Source organism: Staurois parvus, unplaced genomic scaffold (genome assembly GCF_062004578.1).
Source record: "Staurois parvus isolate SC_StPar_1 unplaced genomic scaffold, SC_StPar_1.0 ptg001090l, whole genome shotgun sequence".
Classification (NCBI taxonomy): domain Eukaryota; kingdom Metazoa; phylum Chordata; class Amphibia; order Anura; family Ranidae; genus Staurois; species Staurois parvus.
The window spans coordinates 1,272,944-1,288,553 of record NW_028318886.1 but is presented as its reverse complement, the minus strand read 5'-3'; the positions used below and the strand labels follow the sequence as shown (position 1 = coordinate 1,288,553).

Sequence of the window (15,610 nt, the reverse complement as noted above, 5' to 3'; positions counted from 1 at the left end):
ACACTCTTTCTTGCGCTCTCGCTCTCTCTTGCACATACTCTCGCGCGCATGTGCTCTCCCTCTCTTTCTCTCTACCACTCCCCATGCCTTCTAGCAAATGACCCCCCCCCCCCAAATAAAAACTCCACATTACACTTCCTAGAAAAAGTAGAGAGGAAAGAGCCAGGAGACACACTCACACTCACACACACTCACACTCCTCCAAGGGCTGCTCATATGTGGGCAGCAGGAAATGTGGGTAGGGGGTGGTAATCATAGTGTGTGCATGCACGCAGTCCCATACGATCTATCAGTGATCCTTTCTCGTGCTGAATGGACGACAGGAGGGAGAGCCCAGAGAACACAACACAGCTCACCTCCTCCTGGCTCTTTCTTCTCCACCACTTCTCTTGTTCCTGCTCCAGGCTTTCTCCTGGTTACAGCTAGGAGTGGGGGCAGGGGAAGGAGCTCAGCAGCCACTCAGGAAAACCAGGGCACCCCCTCAATCTGGCCAGGTCTGTCTCTCCCTCCAACAGCAGAAAGCAAGTGGGAGGGAGGGGGGTTAAACTGGCTTTCAGCTGCTGGAGGGAGAGATACACAGGGCATTGTTCTGCAACTGCTCTCCCCCACCACACTGATCCTCCTGCTGTCTGGGCCACCTACAGGAGTACCGGTGGTACCCCTCAGATGGCGGCCCTGCATGGCTTAGTCCGCCGCTGCTTACCAGGTCCCTTCTTCTGGGGGGCAGTGCGCCCCCCTAACAATTGCCGCCCTTGGCAAACGCCTTGTTTTGCCACGCGGTAAATACACTGCTGTCACCTGCTATAGGGGCACTGATGCATGCTTGCTCCAAGCCCAGCTCTATGCGTTCATAAGACACACAGAGCCGTGGCTCGGCCCCACTCCTGCTCTCTCCTCATTGGCTTACTGGCTGCGATTGACAGCAGTGGGAGCCAATGACTCCTGCTGCTGTCTCAGCTAGTGAGGAGAGGGAGTCTTGGGACAGTCGAGGTTCTTACACACATGGCTGGATCAAGAGGGGACTTGGGTAAGTATTGGGGGGGGGGTTGTGGGGGGAGCAGCACACAAGGTTTTTACCTTCATGCAGAGAATGCATGAAGGTAAAAAACCTCCAGCCTTTACAACTATTTTAAGCTTTACCTTGTTTGTTTCTCAATTTAAAACTCAATGTCCGTCTAAAGCTGCCCATAGACAGATTGAACTTTGGCCAATTCAGCATGGACTGGGTTTTGCCATCTCCATCTGCAAAAAAATGTGATTGTTAGATTGACTTCTGTGAAGTGAACAAGCTGGAAAACGTTTCCTGAACAGTGGCTGCACCCACTGATCAGTGTATTCTGATCCAATTGTCTGCATACAATGTCCCAGTTGGGGAAGGGGGGGTCCTTCATCTACCTTGCTTGTGTAGATGGAGGATTCTTTGACCAGCTGTAGACTACCTTTTCCACAAGAAGACCACGCTGCTACATGATTTCACTGCAAAATGAGTAGTGCTGCCAGCCTATTCAAGAAAGTGGAAAAATAAAAATTTACTGGCAGGATCAACAGGTCTGGAATACTGGAATGTAGAAAAACAAAAAATGATTTTAATATTAGTGACAAGCAGCGTCAAATATGTAATTTGTTTAATTTTGCCCATAGTTCCATTTCAACAATTACAGGTGATACATAAAACACTAGATGCCTAAAACTGAACTCCAGCCACCACTTCTTTTTTTTTTTTGGGGGGGGGGGGGGAGATAGTGTGGGAAGGCTTGAAACCCCTGTTAGGCTTTCGTTTCTGCATTTGTCCCTTCTAGGGATAATTTTCCCCTCATCTTTGTTTGTCACTTGGGTCAGGAAATGAGGGGTTAATTGCTACAGTGGGGGGGGGGAGAGCCCAAAAAAAAAAATCTTTAAAGTTTTTATAAACCCTTCTCTGGTTTTGTCCTCTGGGAGGATTTCCTGTCCTGTCCAAGGTGTCACCAGGATAAGAAGTGAAGGGAAATTTACTCAACTCAGCAACTAAGATGTAAGTAACCCTTCCCAACTCTATATTGAAACCTAAGAAAAGGTTTTGGCTGGAGTTTTACTTTCCAGTATTTACTATTCTGAGCAACTCCTCGTATTATAGCAAAATCATATTTAGAATTAGACTGGAGTCCTATAATAATCAAGGTAAAAGCAAAGTATTTTAATCATTTAGTCTTTTTCTATGAAGGATGTGGAAAAAAATTGACAAAAACGGTCTTCAAGTCCAGACGTTTTTATAAAACTCTGGAAGTGAAATGTCAGAAATAGCAGTCCGGCTGCAGCTCTGTTTGATCACCATGTAATTGCTCTTTCATTTTGGTACAAGTAGTCGTTTGAGGTGCAGCGGTCTGCTCACACACTGGCTGTTTGCATACGCAAAATGAATGGTTACGTTTAAGGTCAGTAGACATGACAAGAGAGTGTTCTGTGGGCCCTGAGCTTCCAGGAAATTATTTAAGCAGCTATTATAAAAAAAAAAACACACAGCTGGGGTTCCCATTAAAGTGCAGCGGGTAAATCCTGTCACTGTTCTAGATTGTGGAGATATATTCATGTCCTAAAATATAAGTATAGGAGTTATCTTCAGGGCAGCCATTCAGACATTTGGTGGAGTTCAACGATAGACAATTTCCTATTTTATTATAGGATTGGATTTTAAGTGATACTTATGTTGAATATACACTTATTTTAAAATTAAAAATTCTAAATACCTGTTTGTATTTGTTTAAAGGATAAGTTCACCTTTGGAACATTTTCCATGTTCCATCCGTTTTTAGAGTGGGACATGTAACTTGTTCCCATAGCTGCAACCGTGCCCACCGTCCCCTACCATCTGTCAGATCTGAAAACAGCGTGGTCTTGATAGGCTCCCCCCACACGGCCGCACCATTCATTCACGGACTTCAGTGAATTAACTACAAGTCCCAACAGCTTTAGCGGCTGTGGGCTTGTAGTTTTCCATGAACTACCACGGCGCTGTGGCGCACCATAGTAGTTCGTTAAAGGCTTCCTGTCAGTATATCTGCTTCCCTGTACGTCCCATACAGCAGATATTCTGACAGGTCTGAAAGAGACTTGCATGGCATCAGTGATCTACTAATCGCTGGTGCAAAGCTTTCCAGGCTCCTTTGGACAAAAATAATAAATGCACATTTTTTTTACCTGCAAAAAATGTGCATTTATAATTTTTGTGCAAAAGGTGAACTTATCCTTTTAATAATTGTCAGGGTATCTTTGCGCATCAGCTTCTTAAAAAAAAAAAAAAAAAAGCAGTGGAGGATAGTACAGATTATAGTGGCTATAACACCATCTACTGGCCATGTGACATAGAGGAAGCAAGGGGCTTGTCAGAGACTATACTTACAGCAGACCTGTAAGCGAAAAGTGGTCACTGAACTGGAGCTTCTGCAGACAAAGATGTTAGTTTCCACAAAGGTACTGTGCTTTCTCTACACACTATCTGTTCCCTCTATGGTATGCAACCAGGGGGATAAGGAGATGGCACCATCCGGGCGCCATCAGTTCAGCAGGGGGGAACAGGCAGCTTTGTTGCGCTGGCATTTCCAAAAGTTCAGTGCCCTTCCCCCAAACTGCTATAAGCTGCTGCGGGGGGAGGGGGGGGGGGAAGTAGGGGCACAGGGTGATGAGATTCAGGGCTTGAACTCCCACACACTGTGTTTTACTATGCATCAGTTTGTGAATAAACAGGGAGCCTCTGTACAGAGGCTGCAGAGAAAAGATAGGGGATCTAGGTCCTCAATCTTTCTTTATCTCAAAAGTGACATTTACCAAAGCAACACCCCCCAGCTGTTAAAAAAAAAAAGTTAAAATTTAAAAATATATATTTAAAGCACTGCACAGATTTACTGCTCGTTTTGTTCTAGGAGAGAGGACAGCGAAGATATACTTACCTGAACACACACACACACAGTCCCTTCGGTTCCTGCCCAAATCCTCCCCTCCATGGTCCAGCAGTCTGTTCCTGACATCAGCAAGCTCCATAGACAAGAACAATCCACCGCTGGACTGGGGGTTTTCTGGAGGATTGGCAGATCAGGAGACTAGGCGCTTTGTCCTCACCCCTAGAAAAAAATGAGCAGTTGATTCATACAGTGGGGGCACAGTCCCACTACATGGTAGAAAAAAAATTGACTGGAGTTCTGCTTTAAGGGCTCATTCACACAGGTACTCTTGCCTTGTGAATGAGTGATTTGTTCTTGCAGCTGGAGAGGTGTTCAGGGTCATAAACCTGCAACCACACCCAACCAGCCTGTTTGGGGGGGGGGGGGGGAGGGTAGGCTGGCCTACCATGGGTAGGCTGGCCCAGGTGGCCCCATTATTTCTAACAGCAGCACTATTATTGCAGGCATTTCTTAAGCCCTTAGATCAAAATTAAAGTTAACCTGAAGTTTATCCATACAGGGCAAAGAAATCAGTGGCTTTAATACGCTCCCCCACCACCCTACACTTCGCAGCAGCACATGCGCCCCTTTTCATTACTCCCAGGTTGCTCCAGATATTGGGATCAAGGAAAGGAATCCTTGTGTAAGGTCTCTCACATGCTCCTCCATAGCTGAAAGTAACAAGAATTTTCCTTTCCCCGACGGCTGTTCAGAGCCAGGGTAGTGAAGGAAAAAGGAGTATAAGCTGCGGAGCAGAGGGGTGTTTAAAGAAGACCTTGCAATAAAATTCAAAGAGCACTCCTTGGATCAGGGCCCCATCCCATTGTACAAGTCGCTATATATTAGAAGGTAAACAATTTACCTGTACAGAAAAAGGTTAAAAGGAATACTTAACCTATTCCCCTATTTTGCACTGCACGATGTGATGTCACTATCCTTCTGGTAACACTGAGCACCCCAAATCCTGTGAGCATTGTTCTTTGAGGGTCTTCTTGGGAACCTCATCGTTCCCAGGATCTTGCCGAAAGGATATTGATGTCACTCTTGCCTAGGTGCCTCCTCCCCCCTCCTCCAGGGTACTGAGTACCACCATGTTCTGGCCAAAAAAAGCCTTAATGCTAAGTACACCATATTCTTTATTTTATTTTATTTCCACAACTTGCTGTTCATGCTAATGACCCATGAGTTGTCTATCATGCTTATAAACATTGGTTCCCCAAGACCTGAAAGTTATTGCAAGGGTTAAAAAGGTTGAGAAACTCTGCTTTAGATATAAATATGCCATATTTCAGTGTTTAGGCCACAATAAATGTGAGACAGGCAGCAGTGATGTGTTCTGATGCTGTCTCCATGACAACAGAGAAGAGAAAAATTCTGGCTTCTGTTTACATTTGTGAAGGGCTGGCAGCTTAGGTTAAAGCTGGAAAGAGCCGTCTTTATCCTTTGTTATCCGTCTTTATACCTAATTTGATATCTGTAACAAGTGAATCTGAGAGCCATATGTGTGGACACGAGACAAGACTTCCTTAACAATCAATCACTTTCCAGCATTCATATATCTTATGTAAGACTGATAAAGTAAACAAAATCTGATTGGATGCAATGGAAGGATGCTGGTATATGCTATAAATAACCATTATTTTATTACCAGCAATTGTAGATACAAACTGTTATAAAAACTAATATTCTATGAGAATATTGTACTTTTAGTGTGACATTTTATTTTTTTCCCCTGTCATCTGAAAAGCAATTTGTGTCCAGCTAAAACTTTATTTTTCCCCCTGTCAACTGAAGAGCATGTTGTACCAGCCAAAACTTTTTTTTTTTTTTTTTTAAAGCTGATTCTGATAAAAGCAAAGCGTTTCTAAATGCAAGAGGCGTGGGTATTCTTACTTGAATCTTGTTTGCCTTCCAAATCTGCAGTAATCAAGAATTACACAACTTCCTAATTTTGCCTCTGTGCAGGAGCTTCTTGTAATAAAGACCCCTCTCTCTATGCAGGGTGACTGGTCTTGGATCCGCCTCTCCTGTAGATTTTTTTAGTGGGTGGGCCTGTTGGGTCAGACCTACATACTGTAGTATGTTAAAATACAATTTAATACAAAATTAAACAAAACACGCTTACAAAGATAATATCATGGTGGCATGACAGTCAAAGATTAAGGGAATCTGCAATTCCACTGCATGCTCTCCTGCCCTGGCCAGGGGTTGAGTCCATTACTGCTGAGCAGCTCCAAAGTTCTGATGGAACCACCATGCAGAATCAAGTCCAGAGCTTTATCTGTTTATGAGTGGAGGTTCTCAACAAAATGCCTTCCTGCTTCTTTGGTCAGTTGTGGAAGATGGACACCGATGGATGGGCTCAGTATTCTGCATGGTGGTTCCTTCTGATCTCCAGCACGGTCTCTCTTCACCTGAGGCTGCTCAGCATGCATGAACTCATCCAGGCCTGGACTGGGACAAAAATAGGTCTGGGCATTTTAGACTGAGCAGCCAATTTGTCGGGGAGGGAATGGGCGGTTGGTAAGGGGATATTCATGGAGTTGGTCCTCTACAGTGCAGTCCTCTTTATATCACAGTGCTCCTTTACATTACAGTGCAAAGAGGCACTGTATTGATTACAGTGCCCCATTTACAGTGCAGTCCTCTTTATATTACAGTGCCTCTAGCAATCACAGCCACCCCCCCCCCCCCCAACTCTCTAATCACAATGCCCCTATATATTCAGCAAAGAGACGGCCCCATCCAGCAAAGGTACATCCCTGTCCACCGCCATTTACAGATCGGGACTGTAACACTGGATAAATGTAGGGTTCAGTGCGCTCCCCTTCCTCCCAGTGTGTGATGGCCTTCTCCACCCGTGTGCAGCTTTTACAGTGTGCTGGCCAGTGAAGGAGAGAGGCCGCCATTGTCCCTTCAGTGCAGCTGTTTCTGCAGCAGCCGGCCCAGGTGGCGTGTGTTCCCTGCAGGCGATTTCTGCATGTCACTGGAGCTGTCTCTCCCGCCTACTTCTGCACCTCCTGCTGGACCTGCTTTAGGTTTGGGCGTAAAGTGGGAGACTAGCGGTGGCCGCGGTCTGTTAGCCCTGTGCAGACCACGGTTGCTCCTTACCTCCCACTGTGTGGCCCAGTTATCAATAGACTGCTCTATTTAGGACATGCAGCCTGGCAGCCCTAGCCCACCGGCAAATGCCCAGTGGCCAGTCCGGGCACAGACTCATCCCCTGGTCAGGGCAGGAGAGCCCGCAGCAAGATGGGTTTCCTTAACCTTTGACTGACTGTCATGCCACCCATGATCTTATTTTTGTGAATGTGTCTTTTTAAATTTTCTTATTATATGAATCTGGAAGCTCCCACTAATCTCCAAGCAAGCTGGCTGCATTTGGGTTTCTAGTTAGTGTCAGGTGCAGTACATGCTTGTTTAGAATCTAGACTTACCTTCTAACTGCATACTCACAGTATGTGTTTGTACTGGTTTATCAGAGTCTGTGACCGTTTTTTTTCATTACCTTCTAAGAAGCGTTTCCTCCTGTTTTTATTGTGGGTTTTAATGAATATCCATTTCCTGTCTGTAGTGTGGTTAAGCTCTGTAAGGAAACTTTTTGTTTGTGTTGATATTTTTTCTATGTACAGTAATGATGTCACCCTTACTTTTACAAGGTAATCACTGGGTTTGTAAAGGTATGAGGTTCACACACAATGCATTTATATATTTTGTGGCTATTAAGAAATATATTAAAATACACTTTTTTTTTTGTGCCTGGAGTTCTGCTTTAATTTTTGGTCCAAAAGGATTTGTATTTCTCTCCATCTACTCCTGTGATTTACACATCTCTGCCACACAACAAAGACTTGTTTGGCAGGACAGGACACCTTATTTTTCTCCATTGCAGTTGGACCTACAGGTCTTGTTCATTGCCCAGACTGTGCGTGGAAAGTGAAAGGAGAAGCACAGGACTGATGAGCGCATTTCTTTCTGCTTCCTTCATCTATTGGCATGCTCCTTCTTAACACATGAGCACTGCAGCACAACTGATTGGCTCCCTGTGCTGTTTCTCTCTCCCACAGTCTGAGCTCTGCTCTACAGGTTCTGCAGGAAGCGTATACCAAGTCAAATTCACTAACATTTTAAACCGTACACTTAATTATGTATTAATGAATACAGAGCTGATTTAGTGTCCTTTTTATATCTGCTTTGAGTTTATACACAAAAAACAATTCCCAGAATCTGAATTGTGCAAGCACAACACAACTGGTAACGGAAGCCCTCTGTATTGTTATGTCTTTGTATGCTCTCTGTATATAACCTGTTCATGAGCAGTTTCTACTTTTTCTTCACAGCCCCCAGAGGAGGTGTATTCTACGGGAGAGTCTCTGACCATCCGATTCCACTCTGATGACTCTATTAACAAAAAGGGATTCCACATCCGATACACCAGCACTAAATTCCAAGACACTCTTCATGCCCGCAAGTGATACCCTGCCACCCTCTATCCCTCTGCCTTGTTATTTTCTGGGACCAAGTCCACCTCTACTGGGGACAATTCCTGACCTGCAGGACCCCAACCTCTGATTCTATGGATGTGAGGTGGCAAGCAGCATCACACAGGATAAAGGACTAGAAGATCCTCAGGGATGTCTAAGGGCACAGACTTTTCGCTGGCAGATGGACAAACATTTTCCTATATGTCTTGTTACATATCTACATTGACATACATGACAAAGGCTCTGCCTGAACACACTAATCCTGTGCTGAATGCTGGTTAGGGAACAACTTTATCCTGTGAATTTTCTCTTCTGGATTTTTAAAGGGCCACTAAACTTAAACCACAAGTTGCCTTTCATAAATAAGGCACAAGTAGCATTCAGAGCTGTGTGTGAGGTTTCGTACAGTAACCGCACAGGAAGTTTGTATTAAAGTTTAATGACTGCAACCTATTTCACATAAGAGGTAGCTGTCTACGGAGTCCTTGAATGGAATTAATAAACCCAAACATTTTATTCAATAAACAGTGCAGGGATTAAAGTACAAAATGCAGTAGTCCACAGGAACCAACCCAAATCCACTTTGATGATGTTAGACAGGTCAGGAATGGGTGGTTCACATTGCACTTTGCTTATTAAGCGATTTTCTGGAATAAACCTGAAAATATGATGTGTAGCAGAATACCACTCCACCTTCCTCCTATATCACCCATTATGTCTTCTTTTCAGTTCAGCTGCTGAAACAATCGCATATGGTTCTGTATTGGTTACTTACAGGTGCTTTATATAAAAGTCTTAAGGGTGTATTTTATAAAAGAATCTCAGAGCTATTTGTCTCCTGAAACTGCATGTACATTTGTTCTATATGAATAGGGCACAAACTTATGGTATAAGGCTAATTTCTCTCCAGATTGCATGTTCTTTATTCACACAGAATAGTGAATTGGGAAAATTACCACATTATGACCACTATTTACTATGATCCTTCTCTCCATCTTGTGGCCATAATGTGGTATTTTCCTGATTCACTCTGTTCTGTAGGAATAATCACATTCAGCCTGTAGAGAAAGTAGCCTAATAACATTTTGTTTTTGCCCGCTTTTGCACAGAACAAATGTGCATGCAGTTTCACAGGATGAGAAGCTCAACTTTTTTTTATTATTATTATAAATGCACCCCTAAGTGTGTGTGTGTATGTATGTGTTCGGTTTAGCGGTCCTTCATTCATATTCTTTTTTTTTTTTTTGGCCAGTAAGCTGGGTCTGGCTTTGAAGCTTTTCTATATAGTCCTGAGATGGGCACTTTCCTTCTTTTTTAAACTATTTTTACTGACGCCCGTTGTCTAATATCTCGCCATTTTGTTTACCCTTCTTTACCCCCCAAAAAAGAAAAAAATATATATATATACTTTTGAGGCTCCTGTTACTCTATAGGCATTTCTGTGCTTCAGCCAGTCTGGGTAATATCAGGATTGTAGTCACTGAGCCATACAGAAGTATCTGACCCCACCCGATTCAGTGAGATCATCTGCTATGAATGTGTAAGCTATGGACTCATTAAAGATAGTTGCCATGTGAATCTTGAGTGTTGGACCGGTGCTGTGCTCACCGTATTGTGGCAATAGTGTAAAACCTACACCAGAAAAAAAGAAGGTGAATGCACATGAGTGAAATGACTGATTTTTTTTTTTTGTTTGTTTTTTTTGCGTATTCATATTTTAAAAAACATCTGTATGTATGTGCAGTTTACAATAAGTACAGGCAATGGCAAGACTGTGTGGTATGTATGTCCTTCATTGTCTGTGGTGACCTCTGCCCGTTGCGGTTTCCTAAGCACCTTTGTGATTCCTTTTCATTCTCTTTTTCTCTGGTGAACCAGGAATGTGGCTGAACTGTGAGACAGATTGATGTGACATTAGATTCCACACAGATGATGGCCTTCATCCAGCAGTTTGGAGCTGCAGGTGATCTGTGGTGCGGGACAGAAAAAAAAGCAGGCATTGCAGATTTCTGCACTGCACCACAGCTCACTCAAAGCCTGCATTCAAATGTAAAAAGGCACATAGAAAACAAGTGTTTGCCATGTGCCCTTGCAGATATCTGTTTTTCTAGGACACAAAACTGCTGATTTCTGTCCAAGTATGAACAAGAATTCAGGGCTCATTGAGACCTATGTGGTCTGATGTGGTATGTCATGTGTTTAATATACATTGCTTTAAAGGGTTATTTCACATACTTAGAAAAAAATGAAAAGGTGCATTACCCCTGTATGGTCTCTGCTGTATTTCCATGGATAATGAGCTGTCAGTGCTCACTCAGCTGGTGCAGCGGTCTGAGGATCCTTGACTTCCTTCAGTAGTGCTTCTGGAATGGATCAGAGTGACACTCTGTTCCTGCGCTGACCAATAAAACAGAGGGAGAAGAGCGGGGATTTCAAATCCCTAGACCAGCTGCAGTTCATCACCCACTGAGGTAGGTACCTCTGTGAGTGATGAAAAGGTGCACTTACACTTTAAGACAGTCCTCTCCAAAGCTCTGCAACAGACCTAAAATCAAACCTGTACTATTTTTTTGATATGCACGCCACAATACATGGTAGTGGATTAATGTGCATTGCGGTGAGCTGCAACACAGGTGCTTTGGTTTAGTCCAGAGGTCTCCAAACTGTTTAATCAAAGGGCCAGTTTACAGACTTCGGGGGGGCCGGACTGTGCCCTGAGGGAGTAAACAATGCCCCATCTTAGGTATTAGGAGGAGAAATAGTTTGTGTCAGTGGGAGGAATTGTGTCCCATCATTGGTGTCAATGGGAGGAATAGTGCACAATTGCTGGTGGCAAGGGCCGGATAAAGGCAAGCAAAGGGCCACATCTGGCCCCCCAGGCTGCAGTTTGGAGACCACTGGTTTAGTCTGTTGAGTACCATTGCACGGTAGTGCAAATAAAAAAAAAAAGTAATCATCTGAGGTGCCATTCCAAATTAATGCCACTGCAGTATATGGGTTGTGGTAAAGTATGGTTGAACATGCATGGGCTCTAAAGGCTAACTCCAGCCAAGATTTTTTTTTTAATCAAAAATTTTTATATATATTTACAGAAGTATTAGAAATATGAACTCTCTTCTACTATATCTATCAATTTTTTTTTTACCTGGCTCCATGGGGAAGAATTACCCATACTTTGTCCATGTGATGCCTTTAAAGGGAAAGGATGTGACCCTAACAGGAAGTCACCAGCAGTAATAAAATCTAACCCTTCCTACAAGTGGGCTTTTGTTTTGGTTTGTGACCCTGTTGAAGAGATTTACCCTTATTTCCTGTCTTGACAGGAAGTTAGTAAAAATCTTAGTAAAAAATACTGAGAAAAATACAAGGGCTGCCCTCTTGAAAATGCTAGTGGCTTGGCTTTCTCTGGCTTTTAATACTTTTCTCAATAACTGACTTGCAACAAGTATGCAGATCAGCAAAGTCGGAGTGAAGTCAGAACCGGTCTTCATACCTGATCCAGGTCTGTGGCTCAGACACCATTAATTCAGAATGACAGCCAGGCAGATGACAGTTTCCAAAGGAGAGGTCAACAGTGGCATGCTCCATACCACTTAATTTAGTATTCCTAATTTTAATTAATTCTCAGGACTTCAAACCATTTGTGGTATAATGCAAAAGTGACATCACCGAGGAATGGTGTCACAAGGAGATCAGTGCCCAGTTGTCTTAAAGCACACGTGTTATGGGAGCAGTAGGGAAGATGCCATTGCTGTTTTTTTTTTTATCCTGAAAATGCTAGTTTCCTGGTTATATTTGGCTCCAGAACTTTTGACTCCCAGACTCAGGGCATTCTGTCAGAAGTGTCAAAAAATTGGTTCCTAACTGGTTCCAGGGTCAGTGCCTCAGAAAGCACAGAAGACACGGCATTAGTATATCGGTGAGAAAACTAGCATTCTCTAAAGTAGAGGTCTGCAATGGCAGCCTACATATTTCTGTCATGACAGAGATACCTTTTAACACATATGCAGAACTCATCACTGAGGTGGTTCAACTATAGGGCATGGACAATAACAGAAGCACCTTCCAGTGTTAGGGTGGCCATACACGGACTGAACATTGTAATTAAACAAAACCATAAGATACAATGGAAAATTGTTTTGCAACCAGTCTCGGAACATGCTTCCATGAAGAAAACGGAACTAAGCTTTTAGTACTGGTGCCAAAGTTCAAAGACCCTGGCAGGTCTTCAGATGATTCCTTGAAAGATGGGCAGCTATCTCGCTGGCTGTTACTTTCTATTAGGCTGTCCATAAAAGGACTGATATCTAACGGGGAAGCGCTGACTATGTTTGGCTCAGGACAGCCACATCTGGCTGATAGGAAAACAGTTATCTTATTATTTAGTGCAACTTGCAGCTTACTGGCTTCGTGCTTTTCTGTTATCAAATGTATAGCCATCAACTAAATAAAGCTCCTGTCTACATATGATCCAAATATCGAGTGAGTACCCTGCAGTCCATTAAAGCCATACTTCGATCTCTCAATAAACATTGACCTTTTTTATGGTGCTAGCATTGGCAAATAAATGGGGAATCAATTCTTATGTGTCCATGTGTACCTCAAAAAAAAAAAGCAAATAGCTGCATATAGTGCGTTATCCTCAAAAATATATAACAAAATCAATTATATTTTGAGGTACACATGAACACATAAGAATTGGTTTTTGGATATGGATCAAGTTTATGTATGATAATTTGAAGATTCACAGACGCTGAGGAAATAAATGGGGAAGGTATATCATATTTGCTTATTTTAAACTTTTTTTTACACGTTTAAAGTTGGTTTCTGGCCTAGGACAAAATATCATACATCCCAGGAGTTTTCATGGGCATTTTTTTTTGTATTTGAAGGAGGGGCGTTCTCAGCTAAGCACACCATCCAACCTGCATAAAAGGGTGAAAGTAGTCACCCACTAAATGTAGCATTAAAATCGTCCACTTATTTATGTGGAAGGCTCAAGAATGCTGGAAAATAAAACAAGAAGTGCCAGTAAGCAACCTGCAGTACACGGGAGCAGGAAGCTCTGAAATGTGTAGCCTTGCTCACAGGACAAACCATGTGGCATCACTTCCACACCTTCTCCCCCAGGGCGCTTACTGGCACTTCGTTTCATTTTCAGCATTCTTGAACCTTCCACGTAAATAAAGTGGACAATTTTAATGTAACACTTGGTAGGCGTCATGTAGAGCGTTCCACATAGATCCTGGTGGCTGCAGCAGCAGGAAGAGTCATCAGTGAGACTGATAGTGGTGTTCTTCTGGAGATATGCCTTTGATCTGTTAACCCAGTGAGTTGCCAATTGTATTTTAATAAAGTTGATTCCTTTAATGCTACACTTAGTGGGCACCACCTTTCTCTTTTTTTGTTCTATTACAGAGGCTGCTTTCTACTCTGGGTGGCTGCCCTAAGTGATCCTATAGATAGTATTACAGGACTATTTGGACTTTATGGACTTGTGCTGCTTGCCCTCTTAACACCATTAAATCACTTGTATCTTCCCACCTGCATGGCTGAGGTAAGGGCAGATGGAGTCCAGGAAATAAACCCTAACTGACTCCTCTGCCTTTGCTCAAGATGGCTGCAGCTAGAAATGCAAGGGGGTGTTTTTCAAAGTGATTTCTCAACAAAATAAAGCATGAAGACATGGGTAGATGGGTGAGGTTGCTGTGAAAATAACAAATTAATTAAATCGTATTTTCAGTTTGTGGTGCTCAGATACAGTTTCGTTCTGCTTTAAGTCCAGCTTGGCATTATGAAGTCCTATATGGACAATATTTAAGATTAAATAAAGGGTGACTTGTACGTAGTAGACAACATTGTACACAGTTAATTTTTGGACTGTATGAAGACACAAGCTTTAGTTGATTGTTGTGAACAGAGTGAGAAGCCAATAAGCTGCAACTTACACTAAATCAATGAGCTGATGCTTTGTACCTGTAGGCCAGATATGGCTGTCCTGAACCAGAAGTAGGCAGCACTCTACGCTTAAGCTGGCCATAAAGTTAGCTTTTATTTTGTGGAGAATTGTGTAGATAGTACAAGTACCCAAATGGGACTACCAATGGATGCACATACTGTAGATGCTTTATACAGTGACTATGTACTACTGTAATATCAAAGCAAAAATGAGTTAAAACAAAGGCTGCTTACATTTTTTTTGTCCAGACTTATTGTATTCCATTATCGGGCCTACTGGACAAGACAAAGTATGTAGGTGACAGTGATGCTATTGGAGCATTTGCCCTCCCACTCCCCTCATGTTCCTCTCCTTGTTGGGCGCCAAGTATGGGTTCCTTAGGAGACCAACGCGCAGTGGGCACCCGACTGTGAAGCCGCAAGCTGTCACAGCTGGGTGCCCACACTGAAGATGCCAGTGCCAGAGAGAGAAGACGACCAGTGGAACTGACCGTGGTGAGGACACCACTGGACCGAGGGACAGGTAAGTGTCTGTATTTTAAGTCAGCAGCTACAGTTTTTGTAGCTACTGACTTTTTTTTTTTTTGCAGCTGGAACTCTGCTTCTTTTCTTCTGTGTGCAGGTGGAGGACCTCTTCAGTGCTGATCTGCTCTTGTTGCTAAGGGAGACAGACTTGCTCATGGAGAGTGTACTGACAACAGCTCGTCCTGCAAGAGACTATCCCACCTGCCACAATGTACTGTACATGCTTCATTACTGTCTGCTTGGTAAACCTTTGTTGCCCTTGGTAAACACATTTTGTCTTCATACCTCAATGTGTCTTAACTCCTATGCCATAGACTATGTGTGTGCCAGTTATTTGCATACAATCCTTTAGTAACATCAGACCAGGTAAAGGACAAAGTTTCAAAAGCATTACTGAAAAACCTGTCCCTACTTCCTAAGTCACTCTCTTCTATGCATGCAGCTGTAGATTAGATGCTGCGGCGCCTTCAGATGCAGCCTGGGTGTCTGGGCAGTGCCCTCCCCCTTTTGTTAACCGGATAGGGATAGAGGCAGAGCTCAACAAAAAGTGTGGGAAATCAGGTTAACGCCCTCCCGGCTGGGGCAGCAGCTATTGCACTATCCAGCATATCAAGCTGTTTACATCCTGAACGTTTTTTTTTTTTTTTTTTTTTTTTTAAGCCAAATGGAGATTTTGTATAAAAAAAAATGCACTGCAACAGTGAGCTGAAAGTGTGGCTTGTCATTGCG

The 15,610-nt window shown here is 43.2% G+C and overlaps 1 protein-coding gene across 1 annotated transcript in view; it reads left to right on the top strand.

Moving 5' to 3' along the window:
- The window catches only part of BMP1 (bone morphogenetic protein 1), a 162,307-nt gene extending 150,650 nt beyond the window's left edge, over window positions 1-11,657 (top strand). Inside the window, exon 20 of the mRNA XM_089658704.1 lies at window positions 8,255-11,657. Within this exon, the coding sequence (XP_089514830.1) occupies window positions 8,255-8,389 (135 nt within the window). The 3' untranslated portion in view covers window positions 8,390-11,657. The remainder of the gene's footprint in view (window positions 1-8,254) is intronic.
- Window positions 11,658-15,610: the final 3,953 nt, after the last annotated feature.